The sequence below is a fragment of the Coprinopsis cinerea genome, assembly GCF_000182895.1.
Source record: "Coprinopsis cinerea okayama7#130 chromosome 3 map unlocalized cont3.3, whole genome shotgun sequence".
Classification (NCBI taxonomy): domain Eukaryota; kingdom Fungi; phylum Basidiomycota; class Agaricomycetes; order Agaricales; family Psathyrellaceae; genus Coprinopsis; species Coprinopsis cinerea.
In genome coordinates, this window is record NW_003307542.1 from 1,162,082 (window position 1) to 1,173,506 (window position 11,425).

General features: G+C 50.1%; 6 protein-coding genes across 6 annotated transcripts; 2 read left to right on the top strand and 4 right to left on the bottom strand.

Annotated features, from left to right (window-relative positions):
* Nucleotides 1-1,414: 1,414 nt before the first annotated feature.
* CC1G_04564 (Fun30p) lies at nt 1,415-5,339 on the top strand (the record flags this gene model as incomplete). Its single annotated transcript, XM_001830079.2, has 7 exons — nt 1,415-1,447; nt 1,514-2,771; nt 2,825-3,675; nt 3,733-3,867; nt 4,138-4,731; nt 4,785-4,947; nt 5,002-5,339. 7 exons carry the CDS (start codon nt 1,415-1,417, stop codon nt 5,337-5,339), a joined length of 3,372 nt encoding a protein of 1,123 aa, XP_001830131.2.
* Nucleotides 5,340-5,612: 273 nt separating this feature from the next.
* Nucleotides 5,613-6,180, bottom strand: CC1G_04565 (hypothetical protein; the record flags this gene model as incomplete). The annotated part of the gene is made up of 2 exons (XM_001830080.2): nt 5,613-5,877; nt 5,933-6,180. 2 exons carry the CDS (start codon nt 6,178-6,180, stop codon nt 5,613-5,615), a joined length of 513 nt encoding a protein of 170 aa, XP_001830132.2.
* A 371-nt stretch (nt 6,181-6,551) lies between these two features.
* On the bottom strand, nt 6,552-7,956 carry CC1G_14139 (hypothetical protein; the record flags this gene model as incomplete). The annotated part of the gene is made up of 5 exons (XM_002911560.1): nt 6,552-6,739; nt 6,794-7,103; nt 7,157-7,482; nt 7,542-7,634; nt 7,692-7,956. 5 exons carry the CDS (start codon nt 7,954-7,956, stop codon nt 6,552-6,554), a joined length of 1,182 nt encoding a protein of 393 aa, XP_002911606.1.
* Nucleotides 7,957-8,019: 63 nt separating this feature from the next.
* Nucleotides 8,020-9,338, bottom strand: CC1G_14140 (ribosome biogenesis protein NSA2; the record flags this gene model as incomplete). Its single annotated transcript, XM_002911561.1, has 6 exons — nt 8,020-8,180; nt 8,231-8,449; nt 8,509-8,993; nt 9,049-9,110; nt 9,168-9,173; nt 9,240-9,338. 6 exons carry the CDS (start codon nt 9,336-9,338, stop codon nt 8,173-8,175), a joined length of 879 nt encoding a protein of 292 aa, XP_002911607.1. The 3' UTR covers nt 8,020-8,172.
* A 44-nt stretch (nt 9,339-9,382) lies between these two features.
* CC1G_04567 (Yip1 domain family protein) lies at nt 9,383-10,437 on the top strand (the record flags this gene model as incomplete). Its single annotated transcript, XM_001830082.2, has 4 exons — nt 9,383-9,763; nt 9,818-9,963; nt 10,020-10,201; nt 10,254-10,437. Exons 1-4 carry the CDS (start codon nt 9,493-9,495, stop codon nt 10,435-10,437), a joined length of 783 nt encoding a protein of 260 aa, XP_001830134.1. The 5' UTR covers nt 9,383-9,492.
* A 112-nt stretch (nt 10,438-10,549) lies between these two features.
* On the bottom strand, nt 10,550-11,274 carry CC1G_04568 (hypothetical protein; the record flags this gene model as incomplete). The annotated part of the gene is made up of 2 exons (XM_001830083.1): nt 10,550-10,927; nt 10,981-11,274. The coding sequence occupies 2 exons, from the start codon at nt 11,272-11,274 to the stop codon at nt 10,550-10,552; spliced, it is 672 nt and encodes a 223-aa protein (XP_001830135.1).
* Nucleotides 11,275-11,425: the final 151 nt, after the last annotated feature.

Genomic DNA, 11,425 nt, shown 5'->3' on the forward strand with positions numbered 1-11,425 from the left:
GCCGATGAACTGACGTTGGCGAGCTGACTTGGCTGATTGGATCAGTGACACTGATGGCCGCCCCATTGCCGATGGGGTGCGGCACGTGCAGGAGAAACAGAGCAAAACAAAATCTTAGAGGCTGGCTGAGTTGCGGTGTTTGAAAACACTTCTTTCCTTTCAACCACCACCATCCCTTTTCGCCGTCTGCGACCGTTTTCTCCAGGTTTCTCGCCTGGCCATCGGTCGTTGGACGTTGTCCTCATATTTTTATCATAACACTGCTTTTACTGTCACTCATGGATGTCAACGCATTCTCTCTTACTTGCTTGAATCTTTCGTTGCGGAATCGAATGCGACATCGCGCAGGTTGAACGCTCGCTTGCTCTACGATCTTGGGTGCTGCTTGATTTTCTTGGCTTTTTTCCCCAAATTTTCGGAAGGGTACGAGGAGAACCGACACCACCGCCGCACGTTGTGACTGCTTCGCTCAACAAGTGTCTTCTGTCGCCGCCTGCTTTATACAGGTCATCGTCCGACTTGCAACTTCCGACCGCCTTGGTCGCCAACGTCGCCCTGCACGGGCTACTCGCTACCGTGCCATGGCCCTCTGGTCCGCCAATGTCCCATGCATGCCGTGAAGGAGGACATTGTTCATCGCGCACTTGTTGGGCACAGCAACAAATGACATCCGGATCTGTTTCTTTTCTCCATATCCCCCATGTCCTGGCGGGAAAACTATACCCAAATGCCATGGTTTTGGCACTGGTTATAGTGCCTGTTTGATGTGCGCCCGCCTTCTGAACCTCGCATGAATGTGTATGATCCTTGCTGTCCTTACCTTTCCATGTAGAGCCTTCGGGTGCTACTAACAATGAATGATATATATCCTTCGCCTTCATTGTGTCCCAACGAGCACGTTCCCCTATCCATTATTAGGACGGTTTGCTTTTCTTCTCCTGATTTGCTTTTTTACAGTGAAGGTCTAGAGCTGGTTATTATCTACTGAAGCATGCTGCATATAATCGTGGATGCATCCCGTTGTCGGTGCGCTTTGGCTCGGGGTGTGAGCAGCTATTACTCATGTGTATTATCTCAATCATCTTGCAGCATTTGCCGGTGAAGATTTGCAAGGGTGCAGGCGATTCATACTTGCATCTACAGTCGTCTTTGGAGGCTACTCTTCACCTGGATTGTGGTTCACAATTATCATATAGGTTGTGTGTCGGATACCCGTATTGCTCTGTAGTCACGAATACATTATTCTTGTGCCACACTAATTTGACTCTCCGACGTAAGAAGCACACCAAAGCGTGCCCTCGTTGCCCTGTGTGCTGTACCACCACCGTCTTGGACGAGCGACCCTGCCTCAAACTCCAAACTACATTTCTTCATTTTTTTCCTCTTGTTGCCTATCACGCATACATTCTAAACGATGTCGAGCTCGACGGCATCGCAAGAGAATAAGGTAAAAAAATAAATGACAGAAAATTGCGGGCGGAACACCGAGCTGACCACTATTCTGTCGACTTAGGCCAAACTTCTCGAACAACTTCGGTTCAGAAAGCGACAGGAAAAATCCAATAGCTCAACATCCTCATCGTCGTCGTCGTTGGCCACCGACGGGGCTCGTCAGAGTCGCTACCCTCAACCTCCTTCCCAGTCCAGAGACGCAACAGTCAACTCCCGCTTCTTCCCCACCCCGAACACACCCTCTTCATACGGCAAAGTTCTCGTTCCAAATTCAAGTCCTGACCCCGCCGATATCATCAACAATGCCCAACCTGCCCCTCGAAATCCTCCCAAAATGCCAGCACTGTCAGCCCATGCGAACATACATGGGACATCATGGGCGCAGGCGCGATCCCTATTCGGCGCGGACCCTTTGAGTGCTCCTACCACATTTACCTCGAGCAACACGGCTAGTAGCTCTTCATTGAGGAGACAGCGCACTACAGATGGGTCTACGATCCAACAGGAGGAGCCCCCTCGCAAAAGACTAAACCGGGGTCCATCACAACAATCTCGCGAAGTGATCGACATTCCCTCCTCACCAGAGGTCGAACGCGCTGCCGTTCGTCGTCGTCCACGTACCATCTCAGACAGCATGGAGATGTCTGTGTCGGAAGACGACTCACTACCGGACGTTGCTTCGGCAATTTCTGGCTCCTCCAGGTCGCGATTGGTACGCGACAGGCCTACCCAAGGGTCTCCGGCGCCAAGTATATCATCCACACCTTCCAACGACGCCGCGTATCAACTGTTCAAAATGGCATATCCTTTGGACTCGGATGCCCGTGTTCGGGCTGCTTGGACACAAGCCGGCGGCGACAAGTCCAAGGCTGCAGCATTCCTATCCAACCCATCCTGGTCACCGCCGACGCCGTCCAGACCTCAGAGCAATGGCGCAGAGAAAGAAACAGGACGAGTGAAGGAGATCGACGAGGCCAACAAACTCCAACGTGCTGCAGTCAGGGAGAAGGGCAAGAAGTCCATGATCTACGCCAACCGACCTATTCTCGAGACCAATATTTCTACCCCACCGGTATCTAAGATTGCTTCTGAAACTGCGGTGGCTTCTCCAGTATCACCAGCTACGCCATTCCTTCCTGCTGCTCGCAAAATTAAACGGACGAAGAAATTGGTGCTGGACTCTGAATCCGAGGCCGATGACAGCGATAGTGACGACGATCGTGAGGTGAAGAAGGCCAGAGTCGCTGAATCCAGTTACACGACTCGTGCTCTCAACTACTTTAATACCCGTGATGTTGCAGCGTTACAAGAACTGACTGGTAAGACCTCCCTTCCCATATCGATGAATAAGCTTTGCTAACCCGTGAATCAGGCTGCACCGCTGAGCAGGCGGAGATTATTATTAGCAAGAGACCCTATGAATCCCAGGAGGATTTCAGCGAGAAGTTCAGTGGGGGAAAGAAGAAGGCGGCTGCACTAGGTGGCCTTACCCCGCGTATATTCGACGATGTGGTGAAGATATTCAAGGGGTACGGATCGGTCGACTCCGTCCTCGAAGACTGTGAGAGGATCGGCGAAAGTCTGCGGTCTGCCATTGCTTCATGGACCATCACCGACGACAAAAAGCCTTCAACGTCCTCGACAGCGGTCCCTACTGATGAAGTAGAAGACGGTGCTCTCAGTCTCCGGTCGCTTACCAAGGTATCCGAGAAGAAGTCGAAGAACTTCTTGACGAAGCAGCCTTCAATGCTTCCCAAGAACATTCAGCTGAAGGATTACCAACTTCTTGGTGTGAACTGGCTCAACTTGCTGTACCGTCGGGGGTATAGCTGTATCTTGGCAGACGAGATGGGTGAGAGTCCATTCAAAGCGTTTTGTCCCTCGAATTCTGAGTCCCTGTGTGTAATTTTAGGTCTCGGCAAGACCATCCAAGTCATCAGTTTCCTTGCCCATCTGAAGGAACAAGGCAACCGGGGACCACATATGGTAGTCGTACCATCCTCAACGCTCGAGAACTGGTGTCGAGAATTCAAACGTTTCGCACCTGACATTCGCGTGCAGACGTACTATGCCGGAAAGGAGGAGAGGATTTCTCTGCGAGCTGTGCTCTTGGATACCGTGTGCAGCAAGAAGAAAGAGGGTTGGGAAGTCTTGATTACCACATACAATCTCGCGTCGGGCGATAAACATGATCGCAAGTTCTTCAAGAAGTTGGACTGGGACGTACGTTCGCATTCCTTTCCTTCGTTTTCTTTGGTACCACTCACCCTGGTATTGTAGTGCACTGTCTTTGACGAAGGCCACGTTCTCAAGAATTACCAGTCGGAGCGGTACAAAGACCTGGTGCAGTACGAATGCAATTGGCGGCTGCTGTTGACAGGCACGCCATTGCAGAATAACTTGCAAGAACTAGTGGTATGTCCCGTCCGTCGTGACCTTCGCGAGTGAATGCTAAAACGTCTCTAGTCTCTCATGAACTTCATCCTACCAAACCAATTTACGGGGCAGTTCTCCGATCTGCAAGCTATCTTTAAGGCCAAGGGAAATGCAAGCGTCTCATTACTTTCGCAAGAGAGGATATCCCGAGCAAAGAAGATGATGACGCCCTTCGTCCTAAGACGGAGAAAGGATCAGGCAAGTGCGGTCGACGTTCTCTGTCCGACGCCATCTTAACCTTCCCAGCAGGTTTTGAAGGATCTCCCTAACAAGTCTGAACGGATAGAATGGTGCGAGATGACAGAGTTGCAACAAGCAATCTACAACGACGCCCTAGAGCGTTCCCGGAAAACCATTCTCGATGCCGAACTCGATACCCCAGATACAGGAACACCCACTGGCACGGGGAAACCCACGACCAAGAAGAAAATCCGTCCAAAGGATAAGATGTATGTTGAGAACAGCTCGAATGTTCTGATGGACCTTCGCAAGGCAGCATCACATCCCATGTTGTTCCGGACGTTGTTTACAGATGATAACTTGACTGGGATGGCACGCCAGTTGCTTAAGGAGCCGGATTACAAGAAGCGTGGGGCGCTGTTCGAGTACGTTAAGGAGGATATGACGGTCATGACCGATGCGGAGTTGCAGGTGTTCTGCTCGACGTACAAGGCATGTATTTCTTCTTTGGTTTGGCGTGGCCGTTCTAACCTTAATCATCAGTGCCTTCGCAAGTTCTTGAAGAATGACGATGTCTATTTGAACGCAGGAAAGGTTACCACCCTGCTGAAGCTGATAGAGGGGTATCGCAAGGAGGATAGGAAGATGTTGATTTTCTCCCAGGTACTTCAAGCACTTTGTCCTGGGGATCTAGGTCGCTGACATACTATGCACAGTTCACACAAATACTGGACATTCTCCAGGTCATCCTCAAGAACAAGGGCATCAAATTCTTGGTTCTGACTGGTAGCACACCTGTCGACGTGCGGCAAAGTCTTGTCGATGAATTCACAGAAGACGAGGATATACCTATATTCTTGTTGTCGACGAAAGCAGGAGGTGAGCTCGTCTAGTCTGTCCCACCATCCAGCCAGTGAATTAATCATCATGCAGGCATGGGTATCAACTTGACCGCCGCTTCCGTCGTCGTGATGTTCGACCAGGATTTCAACCCGCACAATGACAAGCAGGCCCAAGATCGGGCTTATCGCATTGGCCAGAAGCGCGATGTCGACGTTGTCAAGCTCATTTCCCGCGGAACGATAGAAGAAGACATGCTAAAGCTCGGCGAAACCAAGTTGGCCTTGGACGAGGCAGTCGCAGGCGATACTGAAGGAAAGGAGGAAAGTGCACCTGAGAAGGCGATCAAGACTTCCCTTATGAAAGTGTTAAGACGGCAGTTGGAGAAGGAGGAGGAAGAAAAGGAGGCGGAAAAATCTATGAAGGTTTGATATCTGAGGACGGACAAATGCAGAATGATTGAGATGGCTGGCTGGGCTTGACGTCTGCCCATATTATTTGGATTAACTCCTCTTGGTACTTAACGGACTTGTTGATCTCTCCTTAGAAGTAACTTCACCAACACACACACACGTAGCTCTGAAATCTTGCTTTTCATTTACCCATGACTCTCGCTTTCGATAACATATCTCGCTTGGTTCCAAGTTCAATACATATACAACTATTTAGTACCGCCATTACCTGTCTGCACTATCATCCCTACATCAATTATAATTGGGAAGACCCCTAACATAACGGTCGATTGCACTTCTGAAATTGTCATTGTCGATTCCTTGTTCTCTTGAATCCATCTTGATGAGAGGGTTGCGGACGACGTATTCCAAGAATCCAACGAGGTATATTTGTTTCAAGACTGAACGCATCGAGTCGGATTTGGGGTCTGTGAGCATGACGAACTTGTACCCCGACGGCGTTTCGAATAAGTGTAGTCTGTATGCTGAAGTTCGGTAGCCTGTGAATTGCTCGTCTCTACACGAAGTTGAATTCAGTATACTTCTCGACAGGAACGATGGGAAGAACGTACCGCCCGGACAGCTTCTTGACCATATTTCTAAGGGAAATGACCACTCCATACACCAACTTTGCCTCTTCGTCGAAGGGAAGTCCTGTGCTGGTCACGCCAGTTGGAGCCATTGGTATCTGGGGCTGCGCCGTCTGGTCGTTGATCGCGACCACCGTTCCCGTGCTCGGTGCGAGGGTATTGCGCGGGCTATCGAATCCAGACGAAGGCCCTCCTGGCCTTCCATCGACGGCGTTTGCAGCTGAGGACATGGCTGCAGATACACCTGGTAGTAGACCGCCTTCAGTTGCTGGTTTGGGCCGCCGTGTGCGGTGCCAGTCCTGGTAGTAGACGCAGGTGCAGTGTCTGATGAAAGGTTGTGGACGGGAGAGGTTGTTAGCACGCGTGATGGATGGTGTAGAGATCGACCTTTACACGCCTGTCGAAGATGTAGAGACTGTTGATCGTCATGGCGGTCGTTCTGGTGGTTTTGGGCCGTGGAGAATTGGAAGTCCGTTGTGGTTGTGGTGGTCGGTGTCAAAGCCAATACTGGCATCAACTCGCGTTCACGGTCTGATCTATTGTAAGGTTCTTCTAGATAAGATAACCCCCAATAGCCTTGTCTACAACTACATCGGTTCACTTATGATACAGGCGCCATAGAAGCAACGGGCAATCGGTACAAAGGTACCTTGAAATATTCGCGACTCTCACCCCACCGATCTTCCTCCTCGTCGCCTACCACATCCACATCCGACCACTCTACCTTCAACCCCACCTCCAACAAATGCATCTCCGATATATGTGTATACACGTCGTAGAACAAAGCATCTAGGGAGCACCACATCAGAAGGCCACCAGTAATTATATGGATAATGCACTTACTCGTCGCTCCCAACCCGTGGAAGAAACTAAACCTCGATTCAGGTCCCGCGAGGATATTAGGGAGGTGTTCAAAGAACAGTCTAAGAGTGGCGTAGTCCTCCGAGAAGGTATCCGTGTAAACGACGTCGAACCCTCCAAAAGCCAGCAACTCCTCGCTTTCGATATAGTCCTGCCATTTGCCCTCCAGGATCTTGACACCTGGTTTTTCATACCACCCTGTCTCTTTCATATGCTTCAGCACGTCAGGGTGAGGCTCGATGATAACGTGGTGCTCTGGACGTGTAGGTAGCGATTGAAAGAGCTCGTCGATCTAAAGGGCCGGCCAATCAGTGTACCAACACACCGAGATACGAATGGACTCACAATCCCCAATCCAAATCCCACATTCAATACCCTTAATTCCTTGGAATTCGGGTGCCCATCACACAACTTCTTCACAGTCTCCTCCATAATCCCCTTCTCCCAGCCCATCATAACACCGACCTCATCATCCCCAGCCTGCACAGTACACACCTTCTGCCCATACTTGTCCACCGAATACGTCAACTTGGAAGACAAGAACGTCTCCGTCGAGCCTGCCGCCGTCAAATCTTCCTCACGCAAGAGCAAGTTATCTGCTTCGAGTTGGTTGGCGTCGGTGGTTTTGCCCGCTTTCAGGGCTTTTGAAGAAAGAAGGTTGAGGAGGAGTTCTAGGATGGGTCTATGTGAACTCGGGTATCGGGGATATATAGAGCTGGAGGTTGTGCACCTGCGCGAATTCCAGCATCGCGGATGATGGTATAGGTTTCTGTATCGTTTTGCGAGAGGGCAATTTCTCCCGCTGTGATTCCCAGATGATCGACTATCCAAGTCTGTCAAAATCGTGCACCATGAGAGATAACAGAGATTCCAGACATACCAGCGTTCCAAATCGCGCCTTTTTCAATCAGGATACGAGCGAGTTCAGGGTTTCGAGTGTAGGCAGCGGCATGGAGAGCAGAAGTCCCCTCGGCTTGGCTGGAGTACCAGACTGGAGCACCCGACTCTAGAATTTGTTTTATAGTATCCAGAGGTTCATGTTCGAGGATGCTGTTGACGAGATGTTCGCCAAAGATTGTAGCAGAGTCCTCTGCATCGATGTCAACTTCGATGATCTCTGGACTCGCCTGAGTTTCGGTGGTCATAGCTAAAGAGAAGAAGTGATCCGGGCTTCTTGCATCCGAATCCAGAATCAATTAGTTTTTGGGATGTCCAGCATCATGCTGACGCAACAAAATCCATTGCAACGAAATAGCGTGTGGTGCAAGATGAACAAATTACAGGGTGTATATGGGGCTAAAGCTACATGCAAAAAGTGTCGTGAAGGATCATAAGAAGAAACTACAAAGGGTTTGCCACAATTAGACCACTGGAAGAGAAATGAGTGAAAATTCAAACGAGATAAAAGAAACAACGTACAAAGTACAGCGTTGATACAACCGTCGTTCTCTGGGTTGTTCGTGATCTGAGCGTACTTCCCAAAGACGACCTTTCCTCCAGTGGTGACCATACCGAGTTCGGAAACGTTGACCTCGATAACGGTACCCTTGGTGAGCACACCCAACTGCGTGTACATAGGCGACTGAGGGTTTTTCTTGACACCCAAGATTTGCAACTGGAACGTTGCTTTTAGGTCAGCTACACAAGTCAACACGAGTCAGTGGCAAATCCCAATTTGAGAAATCAAGAATACATACGATGCGTAACGTTGGCCTTCTTATACCTCAATGCCATAGGCCGAACAAACCTCTCCATCTTCGGAGGTTTCCTCGTAAACCCTTCCCCAACGAACGTAGCCTTCGTGACCATCCTCTTCCACGACTTGCTCTTACTCTTGCCCGTCCTCATCACTTTGAACATCTCATCCTCCGCAATACCCCTCACTTTAGGCAACGGCACCGAATACTTCGCAGCCTTATCCTTCCTCTTCTGCTTGATCGCACTCGACAACGCTTTGGCATCCTTCTGGTTTTCACGGTCCAACAGATAAGTAGGAAGTGCATCCTGGCTGACGGCTGCGGTATCCGGCTGCTTGACGTTGCGTTCGTCGTGCGCCTTGAGCGTCTTTTTCATCTGCACCTTTTCGGCATGGCGTTTGGCGTGCAGGATCTTAGCCTTGATACCGAAGAGCTTTTGGGCTACGGCGGATTGTTTGTGGACGGCTCGAGCTTCGCGTTTACGCCTGTAGTTTACTCAGGTGAGTTTGTGATGAAATGGGGAGGAAATATAGGACGCACTTTCGCTCAAAGTAATCTAGCCGTCTTCCATGCCGCTTAATGTGCTCCTCGATATATTCGTTCTAATAACATTGGCATTAGCTTCGAGGCTATCCCCTTCAGTGACCGAATCCATTTACCTGAGGCTAAAGAGCAGAAAAAAGTACATCAGTCTCTCGAATTGCCCAAAGTGTTGACTCTGGAGGACTCACCATGGTTGCACGGACGAAAAGATCAAGTTGCCCAAAACCAAAACCCAAAAGCGGTGCCGCGTCGGACTCAAATATTGCGCACGTGACGTCCCAAATCATCTCCCGGTCTTGACGTGTTCGGTGACCATCACATCGCCCGCAACCACAGATTCGCGTGTCGTCAACACCACATTTCGACGACGACCACACCCCAAAGCTCACGATCACAGAATAAAAGGACAAAGCCTGACTGAGACGACGACGACAAGAAACGATGTGGCAAGAGAACAATCCATACGGCGCATCGTCGTCTCAGGCCCAGCCAGCATACTATCAGGCGCCTGCGCAGGAACCTTTGCAGTTCTACTCTGGCGGGTTGGATCCTAACTCTTATGCATATCCTGGGTCGAGGCCCAGTCTTGACGAAGCGACTCAGGGGAGTATTTCTCAGTCACCTGGGTTTGGTGGAAACATTCAGTCCGGTGGGGGATGGTGGACGGCATTTGGAACCGGCGGATTCGAGGGGGAGCCGCCGTTACTTCAAGGTACGTCTTGTCCTTTCTACTATGAATGCCAAATATCTCATATTTTGACGGTAGAACTTGGAATCAACTTTTCTCATATACGCGCCAAATCATTAACTGTCCTTAACCCACTCCAAACAATTGACAACCGAATTATGGACGACGCAGACCTTGCTGGCCCTATCATCTTTTTCTTCTGTTTTGGTATTTCTTTGCTCTTCGTGCGTATGTGTTCTCATGCATGAACTTCACGAGACTAACCAATTGGTATGTTTAGTCTGGAAAGCCCAACTTTGGATATATCTATGGTGTCGGACTGTTTGGGTCCGTTTCGATGTACCTACTTCTCAACCTAATGTCTGCTCGAGGTATCGATGCATACCGCGTCGCTTCAGTCCTCGGATACTGCCTCTTGCCCATGGTCGGCGTGGGCCTCATCAGCGTCATGATCGCCCTAGAGTGAGTTTCCAAATATGCCATCCATGCCCCACGCACTAACGCGATACTTTAGCGGAACTTTCGGATACCTTCTCACTATTCTTTCAATCCTCTGGTGCACATATGCCGCATCAGGTATCTTTGTCGCCGTCCTTCAAATGTCGGAACAGCGGTTACTCGTAGCTTACCCCGTCGGCCTTCTCTATGGTTGTTTTGCTCTCTTGACAGTATTTAGCGTGACAGACAAGTCTTCTTAGGACACTTGTGTATAGATTTTTTGCAAAACATGTTTGCATTGATATTCGGATCTGAAAGCCCCAAGTGACACAATTAAACTGAGCTAGCATAGGTAATACAAGGATATAAGTTTCAATCGTCTTCAATAATCGTAATTCGTGGCGTTTCGACAATAGGTATCGGCGCTGGCTCAGGTTCTTGCACCTGCGGTTGTGGTGGAGCTTGAGGGCCAACCTCTTCTCCCTCATCTTCACTACCGCTTTCCTCTCCAGGCCTCTTGAACACCAACTCCTTCCCATTCACCAATCGTCGTTTCTTCAAAGGCGCAGACGAACCATCGTCAACGGCTTTGGCCTCGTCACCGCTTCCAGACGCTTCCTTCTCCTTGTTAGCAGCACCCTTGGCCCTCTCCTTCTTCTTCTGCCTCTTTGCACGGTTCTTCGCGGTCTTTGCATTTGCAGCCTCTTCCGCTTCCTTCCGTTTGCGCTCAAATTCGGCCGCGATAGCTTCCTGTCGTATCTAGTTAGCACACGGGACTTGTAACAAGGAAGGGACAAACGCACCTTCTGAGCTTCTTCCTCCAACAACTTCAACCGCTCATACTCTCTCCGTCTGGCAGCTTTGTAGACATGAAACTCTCCACTTCCAGCACCAGCACTAGAGCCCTGCACGTTCTTCATCATCTCCCTCGCCGGCCTGATCGTCTTCTCCTTGGGAGGCGGTGGGATATACGCTGGTTTTGCAGGATCCTTGAGCAGTCGTTCGAGTTGCGAACGCTGCTTTTCGACGGGAGTTAGTGCATGTTTGTATGTGGCTGTCCCTGGTGCGCTGCTTGGTCCTGGAGAGGGGGATGTCATTTGTGGATATTTTCGTGAGGGTTGTTTGAAGGAAAGAGAATGAGGAAGAGCCGTGGACTCTGTTTGGACTCACTGTTATCGGCAGCGCGGTCCGTTAACTCCGTTGGTCTCGTTTTGGCAGGCGATCGTCCAGCGCTACTGCTTTCAAGTT